At 48.4% G+C, this 21,309-nt stretch overlaps 8 protein-coding genes across 8 annotated transcripts; 4 read left to right on the top strand and 4 right to left on the bottom strand.

The window, feature by feature from the left end:
• Positions 1-184: 184 nt before the first annotated feature.
• UREG_07205 (DNA repair helicase RAD3) lies at positions 185-2,075 on the bottom strand (the record flags this gene model as incomplete). The annotated part of the gene is made up of 4 exons (XM_002582386.1): positions 185-696; positions 939-1,482; positions 1,553-1,893; positions 2,048-2,075. The coding sequence occupies 4 exons, from the start codon at positions 2,073-2,075 to the stop codon at positions 185-187; spliced, it is 1,425 nt and encodes a 474-aa protein (XP_002582432.1).
• Positions 2,076-3,101: 1,026 nt separating this feature from the next.
• On the top strand, positions 3,102-8,347 carry UREG_07204 (uncharacterized protein; the record flags this gene model as incomplete). The annotated part of the gene is made up of 7 exons (XM_002582385.1): positions 3,102-3,407; positions 3,450-3,870; positions 3,923-5,633; positions 5,690-6,522; positions 6,571-7,415; positions 7,472-7,771; positions 7,823-8,347. 7 exons carry the CDS (start codon positions 3,102-3,104, stop codon positions 8,345-8,347), a joined length of 4,941 nt encoding a protein of 1,646 aa, XP_002582431.1.
• A 1,306-nt stretch (positions 8,348-9,653) lies between these two features.
• UREG_07203 (uncharacterized protein) lies at positions 9,654-9,986 on the top strand (the record flags this gene model as incomplete). The annotated part of the gene is made up of 1 exon (XM_002582384.1): positions 9,654-9,986. The coding sequence occupies one exon, from the start codon at positions 9,654-9,656 to the stop codon at positions 9,984-9,986; it is 333 nt and encodes a 110-aa protein (XP_002582430.1).
• A 281-nt stretch (positions 9,987-10,267) lies between these two features.
• UREG_07202 (uncharacterized protein) lies at positions 10,268-11,925 on the bottom strand (the record flags this gene model as incomplete). Its single annotated transcript, XM_002582383.1, has 6 exons — positions 10,268-10,455; positions 10,522-10,684; positions 10,743-10,770; positions 10,800-11,049; positions 11,601-11,785; positions 11,891-11,925. 6 exons carry the CDS (start codon positions 11,923-11,925, stop codon positions 10,268-10,270), a joined length of 849 nt encoding a protein of 282 aa, XP_002582429.1.
• A 1,001-nt stretch (positions 11,926-12,926) lies between these two features.
• Positions 12,927-14,536, bottom strand: UREG_07201 (uncharacterized protein; the record flags this gene model as incomplete). The annotated part of the gene is made up of 3 exons (XM_002582382.1): positions 12,927-13,764; positions 13,815-14,047; positions 14,108-14,536. The coding sequence occupies 3 exons, from the start codon at positions 14,534-14,536 to the stop codon at positions 12,927-12,929; spliced, it is 1,500 nt and encodes a 499-aa protein (XP_002582428.1).
• A 1,160-nt stretch (positions 14,537-15,696) lies between these two features.
• UREG_07200 (uncharacterized protein) lies at positions 15,697-16,712 on the bottom strand (the record flags this gene model as incomplete). The annotated part of the gene is made up of 3 exons (XM_002582381.1): positions 15,697-16,016; positions 16,075-16,489; positions 16,602-16,712. 3 exons carry the CDS (start codon positions 16,710-16,712, stop codon positions 15,697-15,699), a joined length of 846 nt encoding a protein of 281 aa, XP_002582427.1.
• Positions 16,713-16,998: 286 nt separating this feature from the next.
• Positions 16,999-18,170, top strand: UREG_07199 (uncharacterized protein; the record flags this gene model as incomplete). The annotated part of the gene is made up of 3 exons (XM_002582380.1): positions 16,999-17,179; positions 17,257-17,391; positions 17,452-18,170. The coding sequence occupies 3 exons, from the start codon at positions 16,999-17,001 to the stop codon at positions 18,168-18,170; spliced, it is 1,035 nt and encodes a 344-aa protein (XP_002582426.1).
• Positions 18,171-19,347: 1,177 nt separating this feature from the next.
• Positions 19,348-20,863, top strand: UREG_07198 (uncharacterized protein; the record flags this gene model as incomplete). Its single annotated transcript, XM_002582379.1, has 3 exons — positions 19,348-20,186; positions 20,262-20,509; positions 20,634-20,863. The coding sequence occupies 3 exons, from the start codon at positions 19,348-19,350 to the stop codon at positions 20,861-20,863; spliced, it is 1,317 nt and encodes a 438-aa protein (XP_002582425.1).
• Positions 20,864-21,309: the final 446 nt, after the last annotated feature.

Below are 21,309 nucleotides of genomic sequence, written 5' to 3'. Positions count from 1 at the left end.
TGGATGTCAAAATACTCTCTGGATAGAAAAAATAAATAGTCGTCTTAATATCGGTTAACCCAAGCTCGGTTCTATTCCCATTAAAACGCCCCAAGTAGTCCGCCCGTGAGGTATTTTGATATCTAAAATTTTCAAAAAACGCCGTCCAGGATCGTATGCTCATGTACACATCACTTCAACCAGCCTATTCGGCATCCATCATAATTAGATCCTCGTCCATAACATCATCGTACATTTCCATATCCCCATTCCCGACATGGGCACCATTAGTAGCAGCCAGCATATTTTGATGCTGCTGTGCCTCCTGATCCCTTTTCGCTGCTTCACCTTTTTGTTTAGCTACATGGCGTTCCAGATCAGCCAAACTCCACGTGGAGATCCCTTCCTGGTCTTTATTTTTGAACGGCTGTGCCATGGTCCGAAGAAAGTTTTTAGCTGTCGCCACGGCCATATCTGTACTGAGATTTGTTTCGCTTTCTAGCATATTCTGAGCAATCCATTTTGGAAGCTGGTTCCGTTTTCTTTTGGAAACGGCGGTCAGCCAGGACCATGACTCCATAATCGTCTTTTCCTCGAAGCACACGCCCAAGGCATTGTGCAGCGTGACGCATGGCGTCGAACGAGAGAAAGTCGTTTTCTCGTACCCGATAGTCTCGCGAAAAAACGTCAGGCCGAAGCTTTCAGATACGGAATTCCCTGATATTGGAAAGGAGCCCCCGATCTCTAGCATTGCATGACCATAGGTGGTGATCAAAATCATTTGCGTTCGAAAACTTTGGCGACGCGCAGATAACAAAGGGTGATTGCACCACGACCGTTGCAACAAGCGGTACGATAGGTTTCCAGCGCAAGAGACGATTCTTGCGAGTCAGGTGTTTCAACGAGAATCAGTTTATAGTTCCAGATCGAATCCAGGATCCCCATTCCCTGCCACATACTGATAATAGACTCCATATAAAGATAGGATGGGAAGAACACTACTATCCCATCAGGCGTGATGCGAGAAAATTCCAGAAGCAAATTTCCATAGTTCCTAACAACACCAGGGTCGTTACGAATCTGGAATGAAGACGATATCTGCGCCTGATCAGAGCCACGGGTGACAATCATTGGTAAAAAGGAGCGCCGAGCCAACGTCATACTGTATGATTCTTGGAGCACAGTTGTAAATTCAAGCATTTTGGGATACATCTCGAGAGGGGAGAGTGTGCCCGACGTGATGATAACGGAACTAAACCTGTCAAAAACAGGTTTAATTGCGATCGCTGCATCTAGACAAGTGAAATGAAGGATAGGATTTGGGACCGTTGCCGCCTCTGACTCGAAAGGCTCTAGTATGAGGAGAAACCCCTTTTCGTAGGTAGCAGTGAGAGTTGCAAAGGTTGCCACCTCTTGAAGAGGTTGATAATCCTCGATGTTCATCAATTCTAACGTTCGAACGAGTGATGTGAGACGCTCTGCACAAAACCTCAATGGCTTCCGCTCAATAAAGGTCAAATCTTTCAGGTGAGCGAGGAAAGAAAGGGGGCGTCTCAGAGATCGTGTGTATCACTTTCATGCGGGTTTTCAGGTACTCGATAAAACGTTTCAGGAACGCAACAAAGTGCTCTGCTCTCCGGATATTTCTTGGCACCGCTTCTTTAAGTAAGTCATCAGGCAACGCGGGGTTGGCCATGAGTTGATCCTCCTCTCGAGCCTGGTCGGCTTCCCTCAGTCCTTCGACCAACTTTTCGTATTCCCTTTGTAATTTATCTGCGTCTGACCTTTTCATTTCATCTATTTTGCGCTCCAAATTGTTTGCACCACGACTTGCTTTTCGCAAGGAGTCTTCAGTAATATCAATGCTCAGAGCCTCGATGCAGACGTTGTCGATATTATGGGCCTCGTCAAACACTACAATGCAATCTTTTGAAAGTTCCTTTGATACTCGTTCCGCGATTTTTGGATCGAGTAGGTAATGATACGAATATATTATCACGTTGCAAAACGGCATCTTTCAGGTATTAGCGTGGTTCTTCAAGGTCCTTAAAAGTGCAAATTAGCATACCATCCGGCGCGCAGAGAAATAGGGACATTGTTTATGTTGCTCTCCATATCTAATTAGGCCATCAAGTGTATATACGCCAGGCGGAATCAGGTTACTTGGTTCTAAAAGGTCAAGATTCTACGACGGTTAGCAATGGCCCGGGCATAAGGAGACAACCGCGGACCTCATGATATATGCATAGTTCAACGTCTTCTCCTTTTTCTTTTCTTTCTTTCACAAAGCTGGCCGTGAGGCTTCGACATCGAGCATCGACGATAGCACCGCTTTTTTCTCGCCTAACGGAGGGATGGAGACAGAGATTCTTTCTGCTGGTGAGGCCCAAAGCCCTGAAATCTTCAGTGTATCCAAGCTGCTGGGCCCGATATTTCATCAATTCCCGTAGTTCTGTCAGCGCCTTTTCGATCTCGGACATTGTTCGAGAGCAATAAATTAATTTCCTGTGTTCCTGATGATGTTGTTGGTATGCGACAATCAACGACAGCAGAGAGACAGTTTTCCCAGTTCCTGACGGCATCTCCAGAACACAGTGTCCATTTGCATCCAGCGTCTTTTTGAGGTCACACATGTATGCATATTGCTCAGGATATATTCGCGGATACGGGAAAAGAACGGGCAGGTCACTAGGCGGAATGAAATCTATCAGTGATGCCTTGGTAAGCGCAGAAACAGGGAGCTATGTCTTACTCTATAAAGAACTTCATTGTAGCACCGGCGAGCACACTACAGTCTCTGTTGAAATGGTCACACTCCTAGCTGGTTGCCAGACACGATTGCTCCAGCCCGAAGCGCGTCCAAAACGACGTAAGAAATCGCCAAATCACGTGAGCCGTTGCTGCCTTTCGGTTCCGCTTTGGGCATCGGCGAAGCGTTGGAGTTCCAGCCTTCTTTGATATCAATCGACAACCGACTTATTGCTTTCGCTTTGGAATGCGTCCTCGCGAGATATGGTATGCGACAGCTACAACCTGTCAACCTCCTCTGATTTCGCCCTTTTTCGCATCTCTGGAAACACCCTCGCCCACGAAGGCTATGACGTTACCGTTCTCTACCAACCATGAGTAAGAAATTCAAGTCGCAAGCTTCAAGCAGTCGAGCTGCTTCGGGAGCTTTAGGGTCAGGAGCATTTGGTGCTTTCTCACAAGCGGGTGCAGACCAGGGAGATATCCCTTCATCGCTGTCATACATATTTGAACCGCCGGATTTGTCATTGGTATCTCAGCCCCAGGTGGTGGTTGCGTTCAAAAACCTATTGAAGAAGGACAGTACTACCAAGTCTAAAGCCCTAGAAGACCTGTTAGATTTTGTTTGTGACTCTGAATCTCAAGGGGCCAGGTTGGAAGATGGATTTTTAGATGCCTGGGTGTGTTGTCTCCATCTAAGAATAAATTAATGCAGATGACAGTTTGTTTATAATCATGCATTTGTTCAGGCTAAATTATATCCCCGCATCTCGATAGATGCATCGCGGAGGGTCCGTCAGCTTGCTCATGCCCTTCAAGGATACACAGTATCGATCACAGGAAAGCGCATCGCCCGCCATCTCCCCAAGATGATTGGGGCATGGCTCGCGGGCTTGTACGATAATGACAAGCTGGCCGTCAAGGCTGCCCAAGACTCTATCATTCGCGCGTTCCCGACGGAAGAAAAGAGGCAGACGATTTGGAAAATCTATCAGTCGCCGATCCTTGAGCTTGTGGTTGATGCCGTTGTTCAGCAAACCCCCCTCACACTCAGTGACGAACGAACAGTTAGGCCTGATGAAGCAGACGCAAAGTATGCTCGCGTGGTTGCAACAGCTTTACAGACACTCAATCGCTTGCTCGGTACTCTCAACGCTATCCCCCACAATGGTATACCATGCTAACCCGCTTATAGCTAAATCATCGGCTGAGAACCTAGAGAAAGATTCCCATCTACTTGAGACTTTGTTTGGAAGCAAGTCGCTATGGCAATTAGCGCATAGCGAAGACGCTTTTGTGAGACGGTCCTTGTACGGGTTATGCCAAACATCCGTCTCAGCAGTGGGCGACTACGTTGAATGGAAGACGCTCAGCACGCAGCTGCTGTCCAAAGCATTGGCCGCTGACCAACACGGATCGGCTTCAGATTTCTCAGAACTATTACTAAATTTGACTAAAATACGCCCAGAAATATGGAGCTCTTACTATTCGGGAAAAACTTCCGCCTCAAAAAGACTCCTCCAATATATCAAAAAAGGCTCTCAAGGCGGATCTCCGTCATTCTGGCGGAATCTCCAATACTTGCTCCAAGCTATTCCAATAGACGTTTTATGTCTCGGACCGCAGGATGCGGGCAGTATGGTACAGTCCGCCTCGTCCATTATGGAGGCGCTTCTCGAAGGCATTTCTCGTCGAGAAGAGCCGCGATTGAACCTGTTAGCCGCGTGGTCGTCATATGTCGAGACAAGCCTGTGGATTGCGGGTAAAATAGGAGACACCGACAGCCAACTAAATTTTATTCAAGGTTATATTTTCCCGGTCCTGGAGGATTACGTTTTGTCCACATCCAACCCTTCAAAATGGACGATCCACCATAGTGCCGCGGTTATTGTTTGTGCAGAATGTTTTATTTCCGTTGCGGGTCTTGCCAACGCCGATGTGATTCACCAGCTCTGGGCAAAGTTGTCCGGTTCGATTTCCGAGAGCATAAAATTATCTGCCCCCGAACAGTCGCAGAATTATGAAACCTCGCAAAATGAGATCTGCCTGCAATCTGGCCGATTATTTGGCCTCGAGGCCGAAATCTTGAACAAACTGAGCAAGCTCAAGGATTTATCGCTTGTCTCGGATATTTTCCGGGATGCGACTCGAGATATATTTCACATTGCTTTGCAAACCCTCAGGTCCCGGAAAGGGAAACCATATGGTGCCGCTTCAACCATAAAGGATGTTGTTACACAAGTGCCACAACTTATCACTGATACCGATGCTCTAGCCTCGTTTCTCGTCGAAAACCTTCCTGATCTTGTGTCGTCGCCGTCTTCCCCTGATTTAGTTTCTGCTCTCTTTGCATGCCGACAGCAACAAGAATTCGAAGTTGCCTTTGCGAAGTTGATCGACGCTTTTCGGTCCTCAGACCTAGCGGTAGATCGTCTCGCAGGGCTGAAGGTATTATTTTCTTCCGTTACCGCAGATGACTTCAGCCAGTATCATCAACTAGAGGCCCTGGTTATGGAAAAGGTAGAACAAGCACTACATGATAACAAGCAGACATGGGAAGTTATTGTGGCAGTCCTTGGAAATCCTGCCTCCTGCCCTGCAGTCTCCAGTCATGTTTTGAATCGAATAGTTGAAGGTCTGGCGATGGGAGACACAACTTTAGAAGCGCTTCACGGCCTCTCAACCATCGCGAATATGGACCCCGTCAAGTCCTATGTCACTGGCCAAGAAGGCTCAAAACTGTTATCTAAGCTTCTTTTCCTTGCAGAATCTCCTAGCGAAGAAGTCGCACAGCTGGCGGGCTCTTTGCAAGCAACGATTAGCCGTATACCAGATGCGGGCGGATCTAAACCAGCGGTGGACATTCTAAAAAGCAGTTTCGATGATGTCGGGGAAGAGTCTTTGTCGTGAGCATTCCGAAACCACCTCCATCCCATGGCCTCTTCGCTTACTACTGTCATAGGGTTGATGCTTTAGTTGCCATTGCCAAAGGGGTTTCCGAGGCAGCCTCTGAACCAAGTGGTCCAAACCTGTCCAGCCTATTTCCTAGCGAGAAACAATGGTCCAATGCTTTGGAACTATTCCTCCTGAATCCGCCACTACCTTCACTTTCCATCATGAGTCCTCTCAGCGGAGCCATGCTCAATGTAGAACGACCGTCCCACGAACTCGAGGTTTTATCATTGCCTCACGATGCAAACCAGCTACCTCTGGCCGCTCGACTAGCATCATACGTCACAAGGCTGCTCTCCTTTATCAAAGTTGAAGCCCTGGAGCCTGACTTGCAGAAAACCGTATTTTTATACGTCCCACTTGCGGCCCAACTAATCGAAGACAATATCAACGTGGAGGGTTCCACTGCAATTCTACCATTGGAATCTCCTGAAACCCGGAATGAGTTCGCAGACCTCGTTGGTGAAGCTAGGCAAAACATAAAACAGTGGATAAATGCTTCATTTTCCTCCAATTCCCCGCCAGACATCGATTCTAGCCCAGATATTGTGAACTTTTGGAAGAACCACTTAGAACAGCTACAAGGAAATACGCCGAAAGCATATCGATACGCGGAAGTGTATGCGAGAATTTTGTCAGAAAGAGACTCTTTGGGAAAGGTTGATTTTGCAGAGACTTCACTTGAATATGCCCAAAAGTTGGATAGTTCTGCAAACCCCTTCATTTTAGCTGCTGTCGTAACCGCCTTCAAAACATCTCTTGCTGGTTTGACTCTAACTACAAAGATGTGTAATCAGCTCGTTGCGCAAGCTACTGGACTTGACGAACTACCAGAAGATGAAGGTCAGTACCTCATGATCCACAAACCCAAAGGGATACTGACTCGTCTAGGGCTTCGGAAATTGATAGCTTTAAATGCCTTGCTGCAGGGGGATGGTGATTTTGTCGAAAAGATCCCTACTCAGCGACTAGTCTTCCTTGTGAAGCATCTTGTGAAATTTTTACAATCCGAAGAACCGTCGCTCAGACTGGTAACCGAAATCATGAAGGTATTTAGAGTTGTATTGCCACAGTTGAAAACAATATACGGGTCTCATTGGGCGGATATCTTTGCGGCTCTCAAGACATTGTGGGAGAGCGACAAGGGATCTGACGAGTACCTTCCGGCCTTGCATGCTTCTCTTCGTTTGTTCTCTTGTCTTAGAAAGCTTGCGTCGGATGAGAGCAATGACGATCTTGAGGATGCATGGGCAGCATCTCAGAAGAGCCATGTAGAAGCGCTCATCGGGTTGCTCTCTGAATTTGGTGAGTCGATTCTGCTTTCATGTGTGTTATTGGATCGTGCTAAGATTGCTCATTTAGATCCCTCTTTCCTCCCCGATATGCCTTGGACTATAACGATCGATATCCTCGACCGGGAAATAAAACAAATCAATGTGGATCATATTGAGGATGTGAACGGCCTTTTTGCCACGCTGACAATTCAAAGTAGAGGCGTGCAGCGCGCGGCTTATGGTGTTTTACATCGTGTTATTCCCAAGTCACAAGAGGCGATCTCTTTCAATGTTGCATTATCCGATACTGTCGCAAATCTTCCCGATGAATTGCTTTCCCTCCTTTTCGATGTGCCGACTGCGAGTAACCTGTCCGAATACCCCCTCCAGGAGGACGTCTGGATGAGCATACGCTCTTATTTACTCAGCTGGAAGACCGTTTTTGACCATTTTGCGTTTGCGGTAAGTGTTTTCACCACCCCGTACCGGCGAACTTGGCCAACTGATCACTGTTGTAGTCTCTACCCGTACAGGAAAAGTACTCTGCAAATCTCAAGGACAACAACTGTCTCGACCCACTCCTAGAATTCATGTTTGATTTTCTGCAGTTCCCGCAGGGCAAGCTTGTGGACGCCTCCAAATTCAGTGTTCGCTTGTTTGAGTTGGACGAAGCCGAATCGTTGGAGAAAGAAATCCAGTGGCTGCTCTCGCACATTTATTACCTCTGTCTGAGGTATTTACCCAATTTAACAAAGGCTTGGTGGCTTGACAGCAAGAAACGCGTGAAGGGACCAATTGAGACATGGACCCAAAAATACGTAAGTATCGTATAACATCTCCATGCATTTCGATGGACTGACAGCCTCTAGATTTCTCCTCTTGTGATAGAAGACTCGCTTCGAAACGTGAGCGAATGGTTCAGCGCCCAAGACTGGGCGGGCGAAGAGCAAGCCCTGCAGGTCAAGGTGTCATACAAAGCCGCAGAAATTGTCGCGAGTATTGAAATAGACGAAGAGTCTCCCGCCACATCCATATTGATTTCTTTACCGGCAACATACCCGCTCCTGCAGGCTACAGTGGCCGGTGGTCACCGCGTAGCCGTTGATGAAAGGAAATGGAGAAGTTGGTTGATGACCATCCAAGGCGTCATCATGTTCTCCAACGGCAACTTGGTGGATGGCTTGCTAGCCTTCCGCAGGAACGTTCAGGGCGCTCTGAAGGGGCACGGAGAGTGTGCAATTTGCTATTCGGTCATTTCGACCAATATGCAAACGCCGAATAAGAGATGTGCAACGTGCAAGAACACGTTCCATTCTGATTGCTTGTTCAGGTGGTTTAAGAGCAGCAACTCGAGCAGCTGCCCGCTGTGTAGGAATAATTTCCTTTACTCGTAAAAAGAGGTGGATATGGCTGCATTGGGGGGCCTTGTGACATCAAAGAAGCATAGCGGGTGATTAGACATTGAAATAGGAAAAGCATCGGTAGGCTAAATCATGAGTATCATTCTTTGCTGTCTTTCTTACATTGTTGTATTCTCATAGGGTGAGAGATGAGATAAGATTAGATTAGATTAGTCCGTTCGACTGCGGGGCATCAACAGTGTGTTTTGAGCTTCGTGTTGAGCTTCCCTTGCAGCTCCACGAGAGCTTTCCGTTGCTCATTACCAGCCCCAATTCTCAACTTGATCTCAGGTATTTTCCCACTTTATGTACTCTAATGTCTGCACCGCAAATTCCCAACCTCAACTCTCTTCTCAGAGGCCGTGGCGGACCTGGGAGAGGCCCTCGTCTCCGCGGACGGGGCGCCCACTCTGATCCCAACAGCCATCACGGTCGAATCTTAGCCAAGGACCGGATAGTCCAACAAACCGACGACGATGCGAGCATTTCGAGATTAAGTGCCGTTGAACTGGGATATATGAATGATCCGTTTGCGAGAATTCTCAGCGGGAACGGTGGGGCACCTGGCGGCACGGGGATAGGCGCTGGGAGGAGGTATCCGATCATAAACCGTGGTGAGTGGGCGGGCAAGTAGGGAAGGCTTGTTTCTGGGACTGGGCTGGGACTGTCTGGCTAATGTCAATGGTGGCTGGGCCCTGTAGGGACGTACGTCCGGACAACGGCTATCGATATCCTGGTCTCGCTCTTCCTCGGGTCGCATGCAGAGTCGCCGACAAAGAGGAGAAAGCGACAGGTAATATCCCTCGGCGCAGGCTCAGATACGCGCGTATTTCGACTGCTTGCCAAACAGGCAAAGTCAGGATTCAATGGGGATAACAATTTCGTCTACCATGAACTGGATTTCCCGGTAAATACGACTACAAAGATTAGAGCCATTCGAGCTTCGCCGCTGTTAACAAACGCACTTCGAGGTCCTTCCTCGGACTCAGAAAGGGCAGACATAAGAATATCGGAGCAAGGTGATGCTCTCCATTCCAAGTACCTCCATATACATCCAGTAGACCTCCGTTCCCTCTCCGCCTCGCCACCAAATGAAGCCAAATTCGAAGGCATCGATACAACTCTCCCGACACTAATAATCTCCGAATGCTGTTTGATATATCTCTCCCCATCCGATGCTTCTAACGTACTTTCCTATTTCACCAACCTATTCTCCTCCTCGCCGACAAATCCAGAGCCAACGCCTCTGGGCCTGATTCTCTATGAGCCCATACGTCCACACGACCCATTTGGCAAAACCATGATATCCAACCTTGCCGCTCGTGGCATTCAACTCCAGACATTGAATCAATATGCAACCCTGGGACTTCAAAGAGACCGCTTACGGAATGCCGGTTTCACCTCCGCCCAGGGGGCGGCAGATATTGACTTTATTTGGGAAAAGTGGATTGGCGAGGAGGAAAAAGAGAGGGTGGGAGGGCTGGAAATGTTAGATGAAATTGAAGAGTGGCGGCTGCTGGCGAGGCATTACTGTGTGGCATGGGGGTGGAGGGGAGGTGAGGATGCCGGAGAAGGGGGGAGCGAGTTTGAAGCCTGGAGGGGATTGAAAGAGGAACAAAATGAAGCAGCATAATGGGAAAGCAATATCATATTGCACATGTATGCTGTCAGGACGCGTCCAGCATCAGAGTCGACTTCGATTCGTTATATTGAAATTCACCCAGCATGCATTTGCGGCTTGTTCTCTATGGTACATACAATTCGGATTTCCCTAGACGCCATACGCTTGTTGCCCAACAGATGTTCATTAAGTGAGTAGAGTAAGGCACGTCCAGCCGATCTCAACATCGCAGTTTAGTACGACTGGACGACAAGTGAGTCTCCATCTATTCAGCCGAAGATTTTCAAGCCTCCTCACGGGCCAAAAGGTAGCCAAGGATCGGCCAACAGCTCCTTGGCCGTACTTCGTTTTTTCGGGTCCCACGTAAGCATCCTCTTGATAAAATTTATAAACATCTCCTTCTCCTCGCCGGAGACGCGGGTGACGAGCTTTTCAAAACTAAACTCATCCGGCGCTGGCTTAACGTGGGGCTCTTTTAAATCTATGAACATTATATTAGAGAGTCGCTTGCGAGGAAAACATGGGTTGGGATAGAACCCGCCTTTACCATCGTATAACTTGCCTGTTCTCTGCCCTCGACGTAAAAGGCCTTCCGGTGGCGGTCCAAGCAGAGCCGTCATGAGAGCAAGATGGTTTATCCCGTCGTATTCATTGCCAGAACACGTGTCCACGGCGGCAAAGAGCGGTTTTCCTTCAAGTAAACCATACAACTATATATCCCCAGGTGATGAGTATACGGCCGAGCATTGGATTGGGGACCAGGCATACCATCACACCCAGACTCCAGATGTCAACACTGTATGGATATCCAGCTCCAAGGATTACCTCAGGGGCACGATAAATGTCAGCCTGAATTGGGCCGTTGTTTTCGACATCTCCTCGAACAGCACAGTCAAAATCTGAGAGTTGGACATATCCAGCAGTCCCGTTAAGTTGTCCAAATTATTTTTAGTGCGATATATAACACGATCCTCATAATGCTTTTGAGGAAGTGGATATAGACGTTCCTGCAGAGCGGATCGGTGTGCAAGTGTCGGGTCTTCAAACCGAATCATGACATTGTCGGCTTTTATGTCTGTGAACAAGCATAAATTAGCCGAAGTTTTGTGGCTTAGCATTGGGAGGAATACAAACCTGTATGAATGATGTGACATTCAGAATGTAGGTAATCCAGAGCCCGTAATAACATATCTATTTGGCACTTCAAGATCTCAAGGGGTATTAGATCTTCTATAAATCTTGTCGGATAAAACCATAGAGGTTCTCGCATTGGCTCAAAAACAAGACATTGATGACTTTGAGTTGCTGTCTTTCCAGGTAGCATGAAAGAATCAAGCAATTTTCTAACAAAATTAAAGCCCCCATGTTTGGGGTTTGCAGTTGAGATATGCTTCAAGAATTGCACCTCTGCATCAACAGGTCTCTTTTTCTGAAGCGGGTGGATGCCACTAGCATTGACTTTTACAGCGACATATTTCTCCTTTAACCAGCGCCATCTATATTCCATATGGTGAGCATGGTCAGAGGACTTGCTTCTTAACAGAATAAAGCACACACTGATAAAGGTCTCGTGCAAGCCAGACAGTTGAGCCGCTGCCAATGCCAAGTTTAGTAGCTATTTGGTACCTCCGGTTGAGAACGTCTCCAAGGCGAACTGGATAAAAGCGATCTGGGTGGTAGTATAGTGATGTCTCCTCCTCGATAGGCTGAGAAAGCTCAAGCCGGGGTGCGGCAATGGTTGACGGTGGCCAGGGTTGACGTTGTAAAAGCCTCCATGGACGGGCGATGCATCGAAAGGGTGGCATTGCTTTCTAGTCATCGGTATTATCAACAGGTTAGAATAGCTCAAAGATGCCTTGGGTTAGCTGACCAGGCTTTAATTGAGCGCTTCCGATGGTTGTCCCCCAGGGACTTACAATATTCTGGGATATGCGGAAGAAGGTATGCACATATTCGGATGTTGAGTCCAAGTCTTCGACTCAAAGATTCGTTGCCGAAGATGCTCTTAACCTATTCCTCCGCGAGAATTGGTTCCTGGCTACGGAGTGGTTAGCCCGCCCAGAAACTCGCGCTCAATGGACGCCCTTCACCCACCGAAGACTGATTTCTTGAAGCCTCTCAACAAGGGCCTCCCGTCACGCGCGACGCCTCGATCACGGCTCATAACCCCATTTAAATGACATCTCTATCGGAGCATGAGCTTGATGTTGTTAAGGAGCCACGCCGTGGGCAAATCTCCGGGATTGTGGTGGGCACGGAAGATATGACAAGGGTTGGAAGAATGGAAGGCGAAAGTGATGGATTATTGCCTTGAAATTGTGGCATGGGCATTTCAGCTTTGGGATGCGAAGTTTCAAGCATGAGATCAGTCGGCCTGCCCGCTGATCGGTCTTGACGCAGAGAAGATGCTTGATTGGCAACTATATCCTGGCTGTACTGTGTGGGTGAATTGCCAGTTGTCTCTCGTCTTACTATACTGTTATATCAAGGATAATGGGGGAGCTTGAAGGTGATATAAATAATATGGATTAAATTAAGCATTAAATAAGTAGGATTAAGAGCCCCAAAAGGGTAAATCTGCTTCCAGTATTTTGAAATAGACAACATAAATCTCATGCACATCCGGAAGGTAAATTTTATACAATATATACAAGAACGGAGAAATAGCGGGTATCAGAAGGAAAAGAAGTGTATATAAAGTGCCTTGGACATGCCGTCCAAGCCAAGGGTATAAGCATCCATCATAAGCACCTAACTCGGACATGAACCTCATGTAGTTAAGAATAGGTATGTGAGAAAAAAGTAAAAGAGGTCACACTCGGAAGGTTAAATAAAACAAGGCGTACAAGCGAGTCCGAAATTAGCAAAAAAGTAGTGAAGAAGGGACTAAAATTTTTTCTTTTCTTATTCTACCACTGGTAGAAAATAGTTGGATATCGGTCGCCCTAGATTTTAGAAACTGAGAAAGATGGAAATAACCAGGAAGCTGGCGGTCAGACTCAGGGCGGAGAGGGTGGCAGCTGAGGCAGCGCCCGGCTTGGGCGTGGAGGAAACCGTTGGGGTCAGGGTGGCTGACGAGAATACGGTCGTCGCATTCGAGGCCCTAGAAACAGTAGAACTCGGATTCTCGACAAAAACGTGCGGCGAAACGGTGAGAGCCTTAGAAGTATGCGTGGTTACAAAACTAGACTTTGTGGATGTTGTCGAAGCGGATGTCGACATGGTTTCTTGCAGAGAGGAGGTTGAGCTTACGATGCTTGTAGTTGTTGGTTCGGGAGTCGACGAGGTCGGCTCCGCTGTTGTTGACGGTGGTTCAGGCACGGACGTGGTCGGTTCGGGTTCTTCGTCTTCGTCTTGTTCTTGGTCTTTGTCCTCGTCATCGTCGTTGTCAGGCTTATTGCTTCCTCCACCGCCACCTTTGCCGAAAACGACGACGTTGGCTTTGCTGCCTTTGGGAACAGTCACGACGCAGAAGGAGGCACCGCCGGCACCGCCGCTACCGCTGCCAGTGACCTCGTTGATACTATTCTTCGAAGGGTCAATTTCACAAGGAAGTCCATTGCAGCCATCACCATCACATTCGATTTTCACCCCATATGATGGGCTTTCATTGCGGAAAGGAGTTGCAGGCTCTAGATAGATGGGGTTCCAGCCAATTTTGAGGAAAGTTTGCCCTTTGTCGTCCATGTTGGCACCAGCAACATAGGCAGCCCAGTTTCCCCATGGGTTGTCGTGTGTACCCCACACACAGGCAGTCTCTGTGTCTTTCCCAGGCGGGTTAATATAGTAGCTGCAGGTATAATCAGCAAAAACACTCCTCCAACTATCATTAAAACTTACTGGGCGGCCGTGGAGCACCAATAACTGGGGTCGGGAACGGCAAGCTTCGCGGAGCTCTCAACGCTAGTTGGGATTAACATGGCTTCGTTTCCAGGGAGAACAGTCTGGCAAAATGACACAACGCCACCGGCGTTATTCTTTGCGACAACCGATCCGGACGCGTCGACACAATAGGGTTTGCTGGGGAATGGTTTGGAAACCTTTCCACTTTCATCGCAGTACAATCCACCATTCTAAGGACAAGTTAGAAAGATCGGACAAACGACAGGTAAATCTGACCGGTGGGCGCATACCATAGACATGGGATAAGAGTAGGAAGTCGCGTCAGGGTCCCACTGCGCCATAACCATACCAGCTGGGCATGCATACGGACAGTAATTACCTGGTTCGCATGGCTGATCCGGACTCATGGCCCAGCCGGCGTTTTTCTCGTTGGGTGTAACGGCAACCAGCCCAGCATCAGATGGAAACTCGCATTCTCCCCCGCGCTTTGTGATCGGTTTGGATGTACCGTGCGGCTTCTGGACCGGTGAAACGGCTGCGCGATGATGTAACTGGGGATGGTGCTTCAAGCCAAAATCACCCTGTGGGATATTTATGACTTTTCCATGGTTATGGCCATGCCCGAGGCCACGTCCGTGACCATGGCCGACAGCTTGGGCGACAGAGGCAAGCACAAGAATGAGCGTCGAAGCTCTCGAGAGAATAGAATGTGAACTCATGGGCTCCTCAACGGTTGAAGCCTGCCGCCTAGGAATCCCGAAGCACAGCCTTATACCGAAGACAGGCTCGCGCGGTGTTGACCGACTTCGACGATATGCAAGGTGGAATATTGACAAACGCTACAATCGCGAGAGGGCGATTTGACAGGCAAAGGAGGGAGTGTACGTACTCGAAAAGAGAAAGTAAGGACAGACACAAATGAAGGAATGAAGGTCCGACGAAAGGAGTGACGGGGACCCTCTGGCGATGGCACTGAAAAGGAGAGACTCAAGTTGAAACGAGCGAGCGAGGGAGTGTGAAGGAGGAAAAGAGCCCAAGATTGGGGAGAAACAGGCCAAAAAGCCCTAAGGGCGCCAGGGCTTGGCCGGCGCAAGCCACCAAGCAGCATTGCAAGCAGAGTGGCTTGTGCTTGTCCCCCGTATGCAACTGCCCCGCGTTCTCTGCATCTGCAGCAGCACGCTTCGCCGGCATGGAGTTGGGCTGGGTTACCGAGCAGAACAGTGACCAGCTCACTTCCCCCTCTGATATCAACACAGCACCGCGACAGCAATATAAAATATATATAGATTTTGCTCTGTTTCTCGGTGGCTTTTGCTCTCATCCACTGCCAAGCTTGGCACAGATGGCGCTAGACCGAGCCCGGACTAGTCGAGATCTCGGTCTGGTTTAATTTTATAGCCGGCCAAATGCGGTTAAGCGCCAGGGGTTGAGATTGAGATCGTCTTCATTCTGGCCAATCACAGCCCTGCTGCTGGCGGCTGCTCGACGGCTTGGCCCAGATGCTGAGTAAGCAACGATGCCCGTCATGAGCGCACGAAATGTAGATCTTCTGGCTCCAGAGATGAACTCCGAACTCGGTTTGACTAGCATCGTTATGGAGTAAGAATTCCACACTTTTGTGTCAGATGACATTGCACTTTCTCGATGATAATGATCTGATTCACAGAAAGGCAGATAGCAAAATTGAATATTGGCTGAGTGTATTTCGCAGCGGGGGTCTATTGTTGACTATCTTAACAGAGGGTTTGAAGTAGGCTGTTTGGGGTTCCGTTATTCTAACAAAATTGTGGCAAGGAATGTGAAATGAGCGGCCGACTCTGATTTAGAGTCCGCCGCTTCATGTTTTAATAACTCTTCGCTCCAAAACGGTTCGAATATGCTACCACGGTTTCCCAAATTTAGCGAGGAGCTCCATTGGGTCATCGCCTTGTAGCCACACGTCGAGCACTTCTCGTGATGGTATCCAAATCATCCCAACCATAGCAGCTGCATTTGCAATATTTACACCTTCCTGGCCTGCGCGAGATCGAGGTATCACAAGCATCCACTCTCTCACCAAGACCAAGTTATGAGAGTAGTCGGGTTTGCCAACACCAGTAGCAGCCAAGAGGTCTTGATAGATTGCAAAAATTTGTTCAGGCGAAATCGAGGGCGGTAGCATGCGTGCAGCATGTCGAAAAGGAATATTAGGGACTCTGCCTGATTCTGAGGGTCACTAGGAGTCTAGGTATTCGTTGACTTAAATCGGAGGCCTTACCAGTGTGAATGCCGTATAAATCCGGGAAAAGCTCGTGGGTATCCCTCCGGGGACGAGGGAGCAACTGCATATGCCGATGCGGTAAAGACCAACCGCCCTGTAATCCGCCATTGTAAATGAGCATATATGGACTGTCTAACCTGCAAAGCACATCCCATCCGGCCGCTAGATCCGCTTCGGAGAGCGGTTCAATTTGTGGCTTGTATTCATTTGTATGCAAGACAAACTGAGGTCGGACGACACAAAATTTGTTGAAACGCAACGTATGATCAGGGCCAACATGCTCGAGGACGAAGTCGGGAGGATCTCTGGCGAATGGGTTCGAAGCGTTTCTTGGTTTATCATTCTGGGCCTTTGCTTCCTTGATATCGATTTGTGACTTCTTCGTCAGACTGGGCGCAATTCGGAATTGAAGCTAGCAAAGGGTGCAAGAGTCGTTTGCTATTGTCAGTTTCCTTTTTAACGGCGGGGCTGTGATAGAGAGATTATGTTGGTCCCAAAAGAGGCCTGGTCATGCCTTTCCTTACATTATATGGTTGCGCCGAAACATGAATCGGCGGAGCATCCTTGAAGACTACACTTCCTTCTTCGACAAGTTTATCAAATTGTGGAAGTGCTCTGGCCTCTAAATCACCCATCATCTCTCTGTGGTCGATAGAAGAATGGTGCAACTGAGGCACTCTTGCTTGTTCTGAAGTTTCAGTGAGATGGAAGAGGCAACCTGAGCAAACATGCCAATACCGATGGTGTCATTACCGAGTTAGTTAGCTCTTAACTAACTAACTACGGAGTAGTTAAGTGAACTAATGAACCCAACTCACGCACCCTGTAACTAGCCGTCGAGTCTCGACTCCTCTGATGCCCCCCCAACAACCTCCTCCTCACTACGCCTCCCTGTCTGCGCTGCTTCACTGCTCAAGGCAAATGGCATCTCAACTCGCAAGATCAGCTCGACGTCTTCCTCCTCACCAAGTGGATTGTATTTGGTGGAAAAAAGGCTATTGCCATCGGGGCACCAAATGCTTCTTCCGTCATGACGCAGCTCTAGCGGGGGTGGACAAGGATAAAGACCACACTCCTCAAACAACCAAATCTCCAGAGTCAGGTAGGAGAGGTCCTTCCAGTTCCTCAAAGTATGTTGATATGGTTATAGAGCTCCAAGGTTAACCATATGATTTTGAGATCCTCCAGCGACATCTCCATCAGCGCCCTCCACTGGACCCGCTTCGTCGGAAACCCGGGAACCGTGTGCGATCTGTTTAGACACGCCAGTGACCTATGGTCTTCTTATCCATTGCGACCACGTCTTCTGCCTAGGTAACTATCGCATTCTTGTTACATCCACCTCACGCTTAAGGCGATGCTAACATTCTCTAGATTGTATCCGCAGCTGGCGCTCCTCGTCCAAGCCGGAGGAACCAGAGGATTATCCGACAGACCAAGCAGCGCTTTCAAAGACCACCAAAACCTGTCCGCTATGCAGGAAGAAGAGTGCCTTCGTGATCCCAAGCTCCATATTCCCTACTCCGCCGTCTTCTGACATTTCCGCGGCCACCAAAGACATAGCCCAGGCCAGCGGGGAGTCAGGCGCAGAAGAAAAGAAAAACCCCGTCAAGGATGAGATCATACAAGGATATCTTGAGAAACTAAAGAAAATACCATGTCGCTATTTCGAAGAAGAGTCTAAACGGTTGCGTGTTGCGGTTGCTGCTTTCGAAGCTGGAGACACAGACGTTCAGTCGCTTACCAAGCTCAAGTTTCGGCCGCGATGCGGCTTCGCAAATCAATGTCACTACGCTCACATCGATCCAGTCACGAACAAACCATATATCTTTTCTCAACTAGAAATAAAGCGGATGAAACGCAAGAGGCTCGAGGAGAGAGCTCAACAACTTAGGGCAGGCTTCCAGATTGGACATTCTGCGCACTTGGAAATGATAACGCGTGGTTTTGAAACATTCGCCTTTGAGAGGCGCGCTGCAGAAGGAGCTCATCGAGGCCCACATGATATAGCCGACCACGAGATTAATTTGCAGGACCTACATCTTGCGTTTACCATGGCGAGCCTGGATGCTTTTGGCCATCCGGAAACATGATGGGGCATTCGACTCAGATTCTGATGATCTTCCCATCTTTGATAGACCCTGACGCCAGTTTATTTATTGACCAGATATGGAGGCTGAGTGGTATTTTTGATTATATTTCAAGTTGATGCTCTTTGCAGAATCTTTTTGTGAAGCATCCGATGGCTCCGGCGGCTACGATGATTCCGGAGTGACGCCCGCCAGTGCCGCATATCTTTCAGATTGCGGGCTGACAGTCTATTATTGAATTGGCTACGGACATTGACCGCTCAACAATAGTTCGTAGTCTATCCTCCATACCCATTAACACAATTTAGGATATCGGAGATTGCTAAATTTGACTTATGAACCTATATTTCAGTTCAAGGGCGTGATTGGCGTTATGACTTCTTGGGATAAAATCATGTTTTTGAAAGGGGCGCGAATAACTACATAACTAGAGCAAGGGGCGGCCTTTTTTTGTCTTTTTTGACGATACCCGAATAATTAATTATATTAAATAGCTACCAAAACTACGAGATCTTCTCAAAACTGATGCACACCCATTCAACTAGTTAATTAGTTCGGCCCCAGCAACCGGACCGCTTCGTGCCGGATGGACGGGAATATCCGGCAAGCATGTTTCGCAACCAGCAAATGCTACTGGACGTCTAGTTTTTCACTTTTCCTTCCTCAACGGAGGCACTCATGTGCGAATCGAGTCCGTCGAAGTTTGAAAGAGTGCGGTCAATTCAGTGCTCGCATTCTCTAGCTAATGAACGCCCCAACTGGACTTTTCGCCTGGATAGGGCGTCGGGATCTAGTTACCCGTGATATGTGATCTAACTACTAGTTGAATCACCTCCTTGATACCCGCGAACTTGTGACTTGGTCAGCAATCAGATTTGCATTCATTCTCGCGACTTTCAGCATGACGCGTCGAGTGCAAGACAATACGTTATCTTCTCCAACAATCGAATTACTTTCCATTCAACCCATCCCTGCACCGTCGCTTGCACCGTTACCTCTTAAAGGTGTTGATGGACAAAATGGAGGCATTAGCCCCTCCGAAGATTCAAACAGGATACCAGGAGATGGAGCACAGCTGTCAGGTTCGTCTCAACAGCCAGCTCTCGAGGGCCTCAGGGTGTCTAAAACCAAGGGCGTGACGGTTATTATCACTCTTGCAGGCATCAGCTTCTTTAACACGATGGGTTCCGGCATTCTCATAGCTGCCCTGCCACGGATTGCTCAGGACGTCGGCATCTCTGAAGGCCTCATCCTTTGGCCTGCAGCCGTGTATGCCCTTGCCGCTGGCTGCCTCCTCCTCATCTTTGGCGCAGTCGCCGACGTGATCGGTGCCAAGTTGATGTGGGTAGTTGGGAGTTTTCTCTACGTCGCATTCACAATAGCTATTGGCGTTGCCACATCCGCGATTCAGATCATTCTCTTCCGGACCTTTCTTGGTGTGGCAATATCCATGTGCCTGCCTACTGCGGTCAGCCTTATCACCTTTACCTTTCCCAAAGGCTCATGGCGCAACACGGCGTTTGCAATGAATGGGATGGGCCAACCGCTTGGCTATGCGCTCGGACTCGTTCTTGGTGGCATTTTCACCGATACCATCGGCTGGCGGTGGGCTTATTTCATGATGGCCATCATTAATTTTTGCCTCTCCACAGCCTCCATCTGGTCATTGCCATCAGTTCATCGTCACGCGGAGAAGAAATGGACTCGAAGACTGCTCGAAGATATTGATTGGGTTGGAGCCATAATCCTAAGCGTCGCTCTCGGATTACTACTATATGTACTGGCGATGACAACATCTTCGTATCGACAAGTTGGAAGCCCACACAATATTGCTCTCCTTGCCGTCTCCGGTACCCTACTGGTGACATTTCCATGCTGGATGCACTTTCAATGCAAAAGATCAAAGCCCGCACTCATTCCAAATAGGCTTTGGCAAAATGCCTCCTTTACTTCTATATGTATATCCGTCTTTTTCTGTTGGGCGTCTCTCAACGGGATTGAATACTTTACTACCCTCTAGTATGTTCCGCCGCAATCTGTCCAGCTCTGTGAAATGGCCATCGGCCGATGAATATTAACCAGGAAGCAATGTAGTTTCCAAAAGGTCCAGGGGCTTTCAGCTCTACAAGGCTCAATACGATTCATCCCCCATGTCATCATGGGCACAGCTGTTAACATTGCAACTGCTTACCTTGTTTCCCGAGTCAAAGTGCAAACCCTTGCGGTCGGCTCTGCCATTATCACAATGGTCGCTCCAGTGCTTATGGCAACCACGCAAATCGATGAGAACTACTGGTTCTCACCTTTTTGGGCTCTGTTTCTCTCGCCTGTAAATCCAGACGGTGCGTGCTCCCTTCCCGTGGCCTAACCCCCCGAGATATGAAGACTTATATGTATCAGTTCTCTTCACCGTGTCCAATCTTGTTATTTCAGACGCCTTCCCGGCTGATATTCAGTCTTTGGCAGGCGGCGTCTTCAACGAAGTCGCACAATTTGGCAATTCTGTGGGCCTGGCTGTAACTGCTGCCATTGCTGCTTCTGTAACGGAGCACTCAGGTGCCAGAAACCACAAGGATGCGCTGCTTGAGGGATATCGGGCTGCTTTTTGGACTATCTTTGCTGGCACTAGCGCTGTGGTTATTATTACCTTCTTCGGCCTCAGAAAAGGGGGTACTGTGGGTAAAAAGGACGAATAAAGGGAATGGATCTTTTATGTAGTTACTTTCAGATAGTCCAATGCAAGCAGTGTAACTGCTCCCTACATGCCCCCTAATGTGTTCTCATTGTTCTACCAGCTTGGCACGATCATCTCAAACCGCTGCTCACAACACATTGTTTTAATCTCAGCCATCCCTGACAATACCCAGGTTATTGTGTAACTATCTCTATTGTTCTAAATATCCTGCCACTGTTCAGTTCTGTTATACCCAGTAAAAATGGCTGCTGCCTTAAGAATTGGCCAGCAAGTACAAGGGACCTTGGGAACCTATTCTATAACCAGCAAAATTCACCGTGAGGTCTGGGCAGCCAGGTAAGAGTAAATACTCTGATTTTCTTTTCTGTTCTCTGCTGGGGGGGGTGATTGTCTGATTGATTCACCGCGGTCCCAACCTGCAGGACTACGGCAACCAAATATATTTTG

The sequence above is a fragment of the Uncinocarpus reesii genome, genomic scaffold (assembly GCF_000003515.1).
Source record: "Uncinocarpus reesii 1704 scaffold_5 genomic scaffold, whole genome shotgun sequence".
NCBI classification, from domain to species: Eukaryota; Fungi; Ascomycota; class Eurotiomycetes; order Onygenales; family Onygenaceae; genus Uncinocarpus; species Uncinocarpus reesii.
The sequence above is the reverse complement of the archived record's forward strand: the minus strand, read 5'-3'. Positions and strand labels throughout refer to the sequence as shown.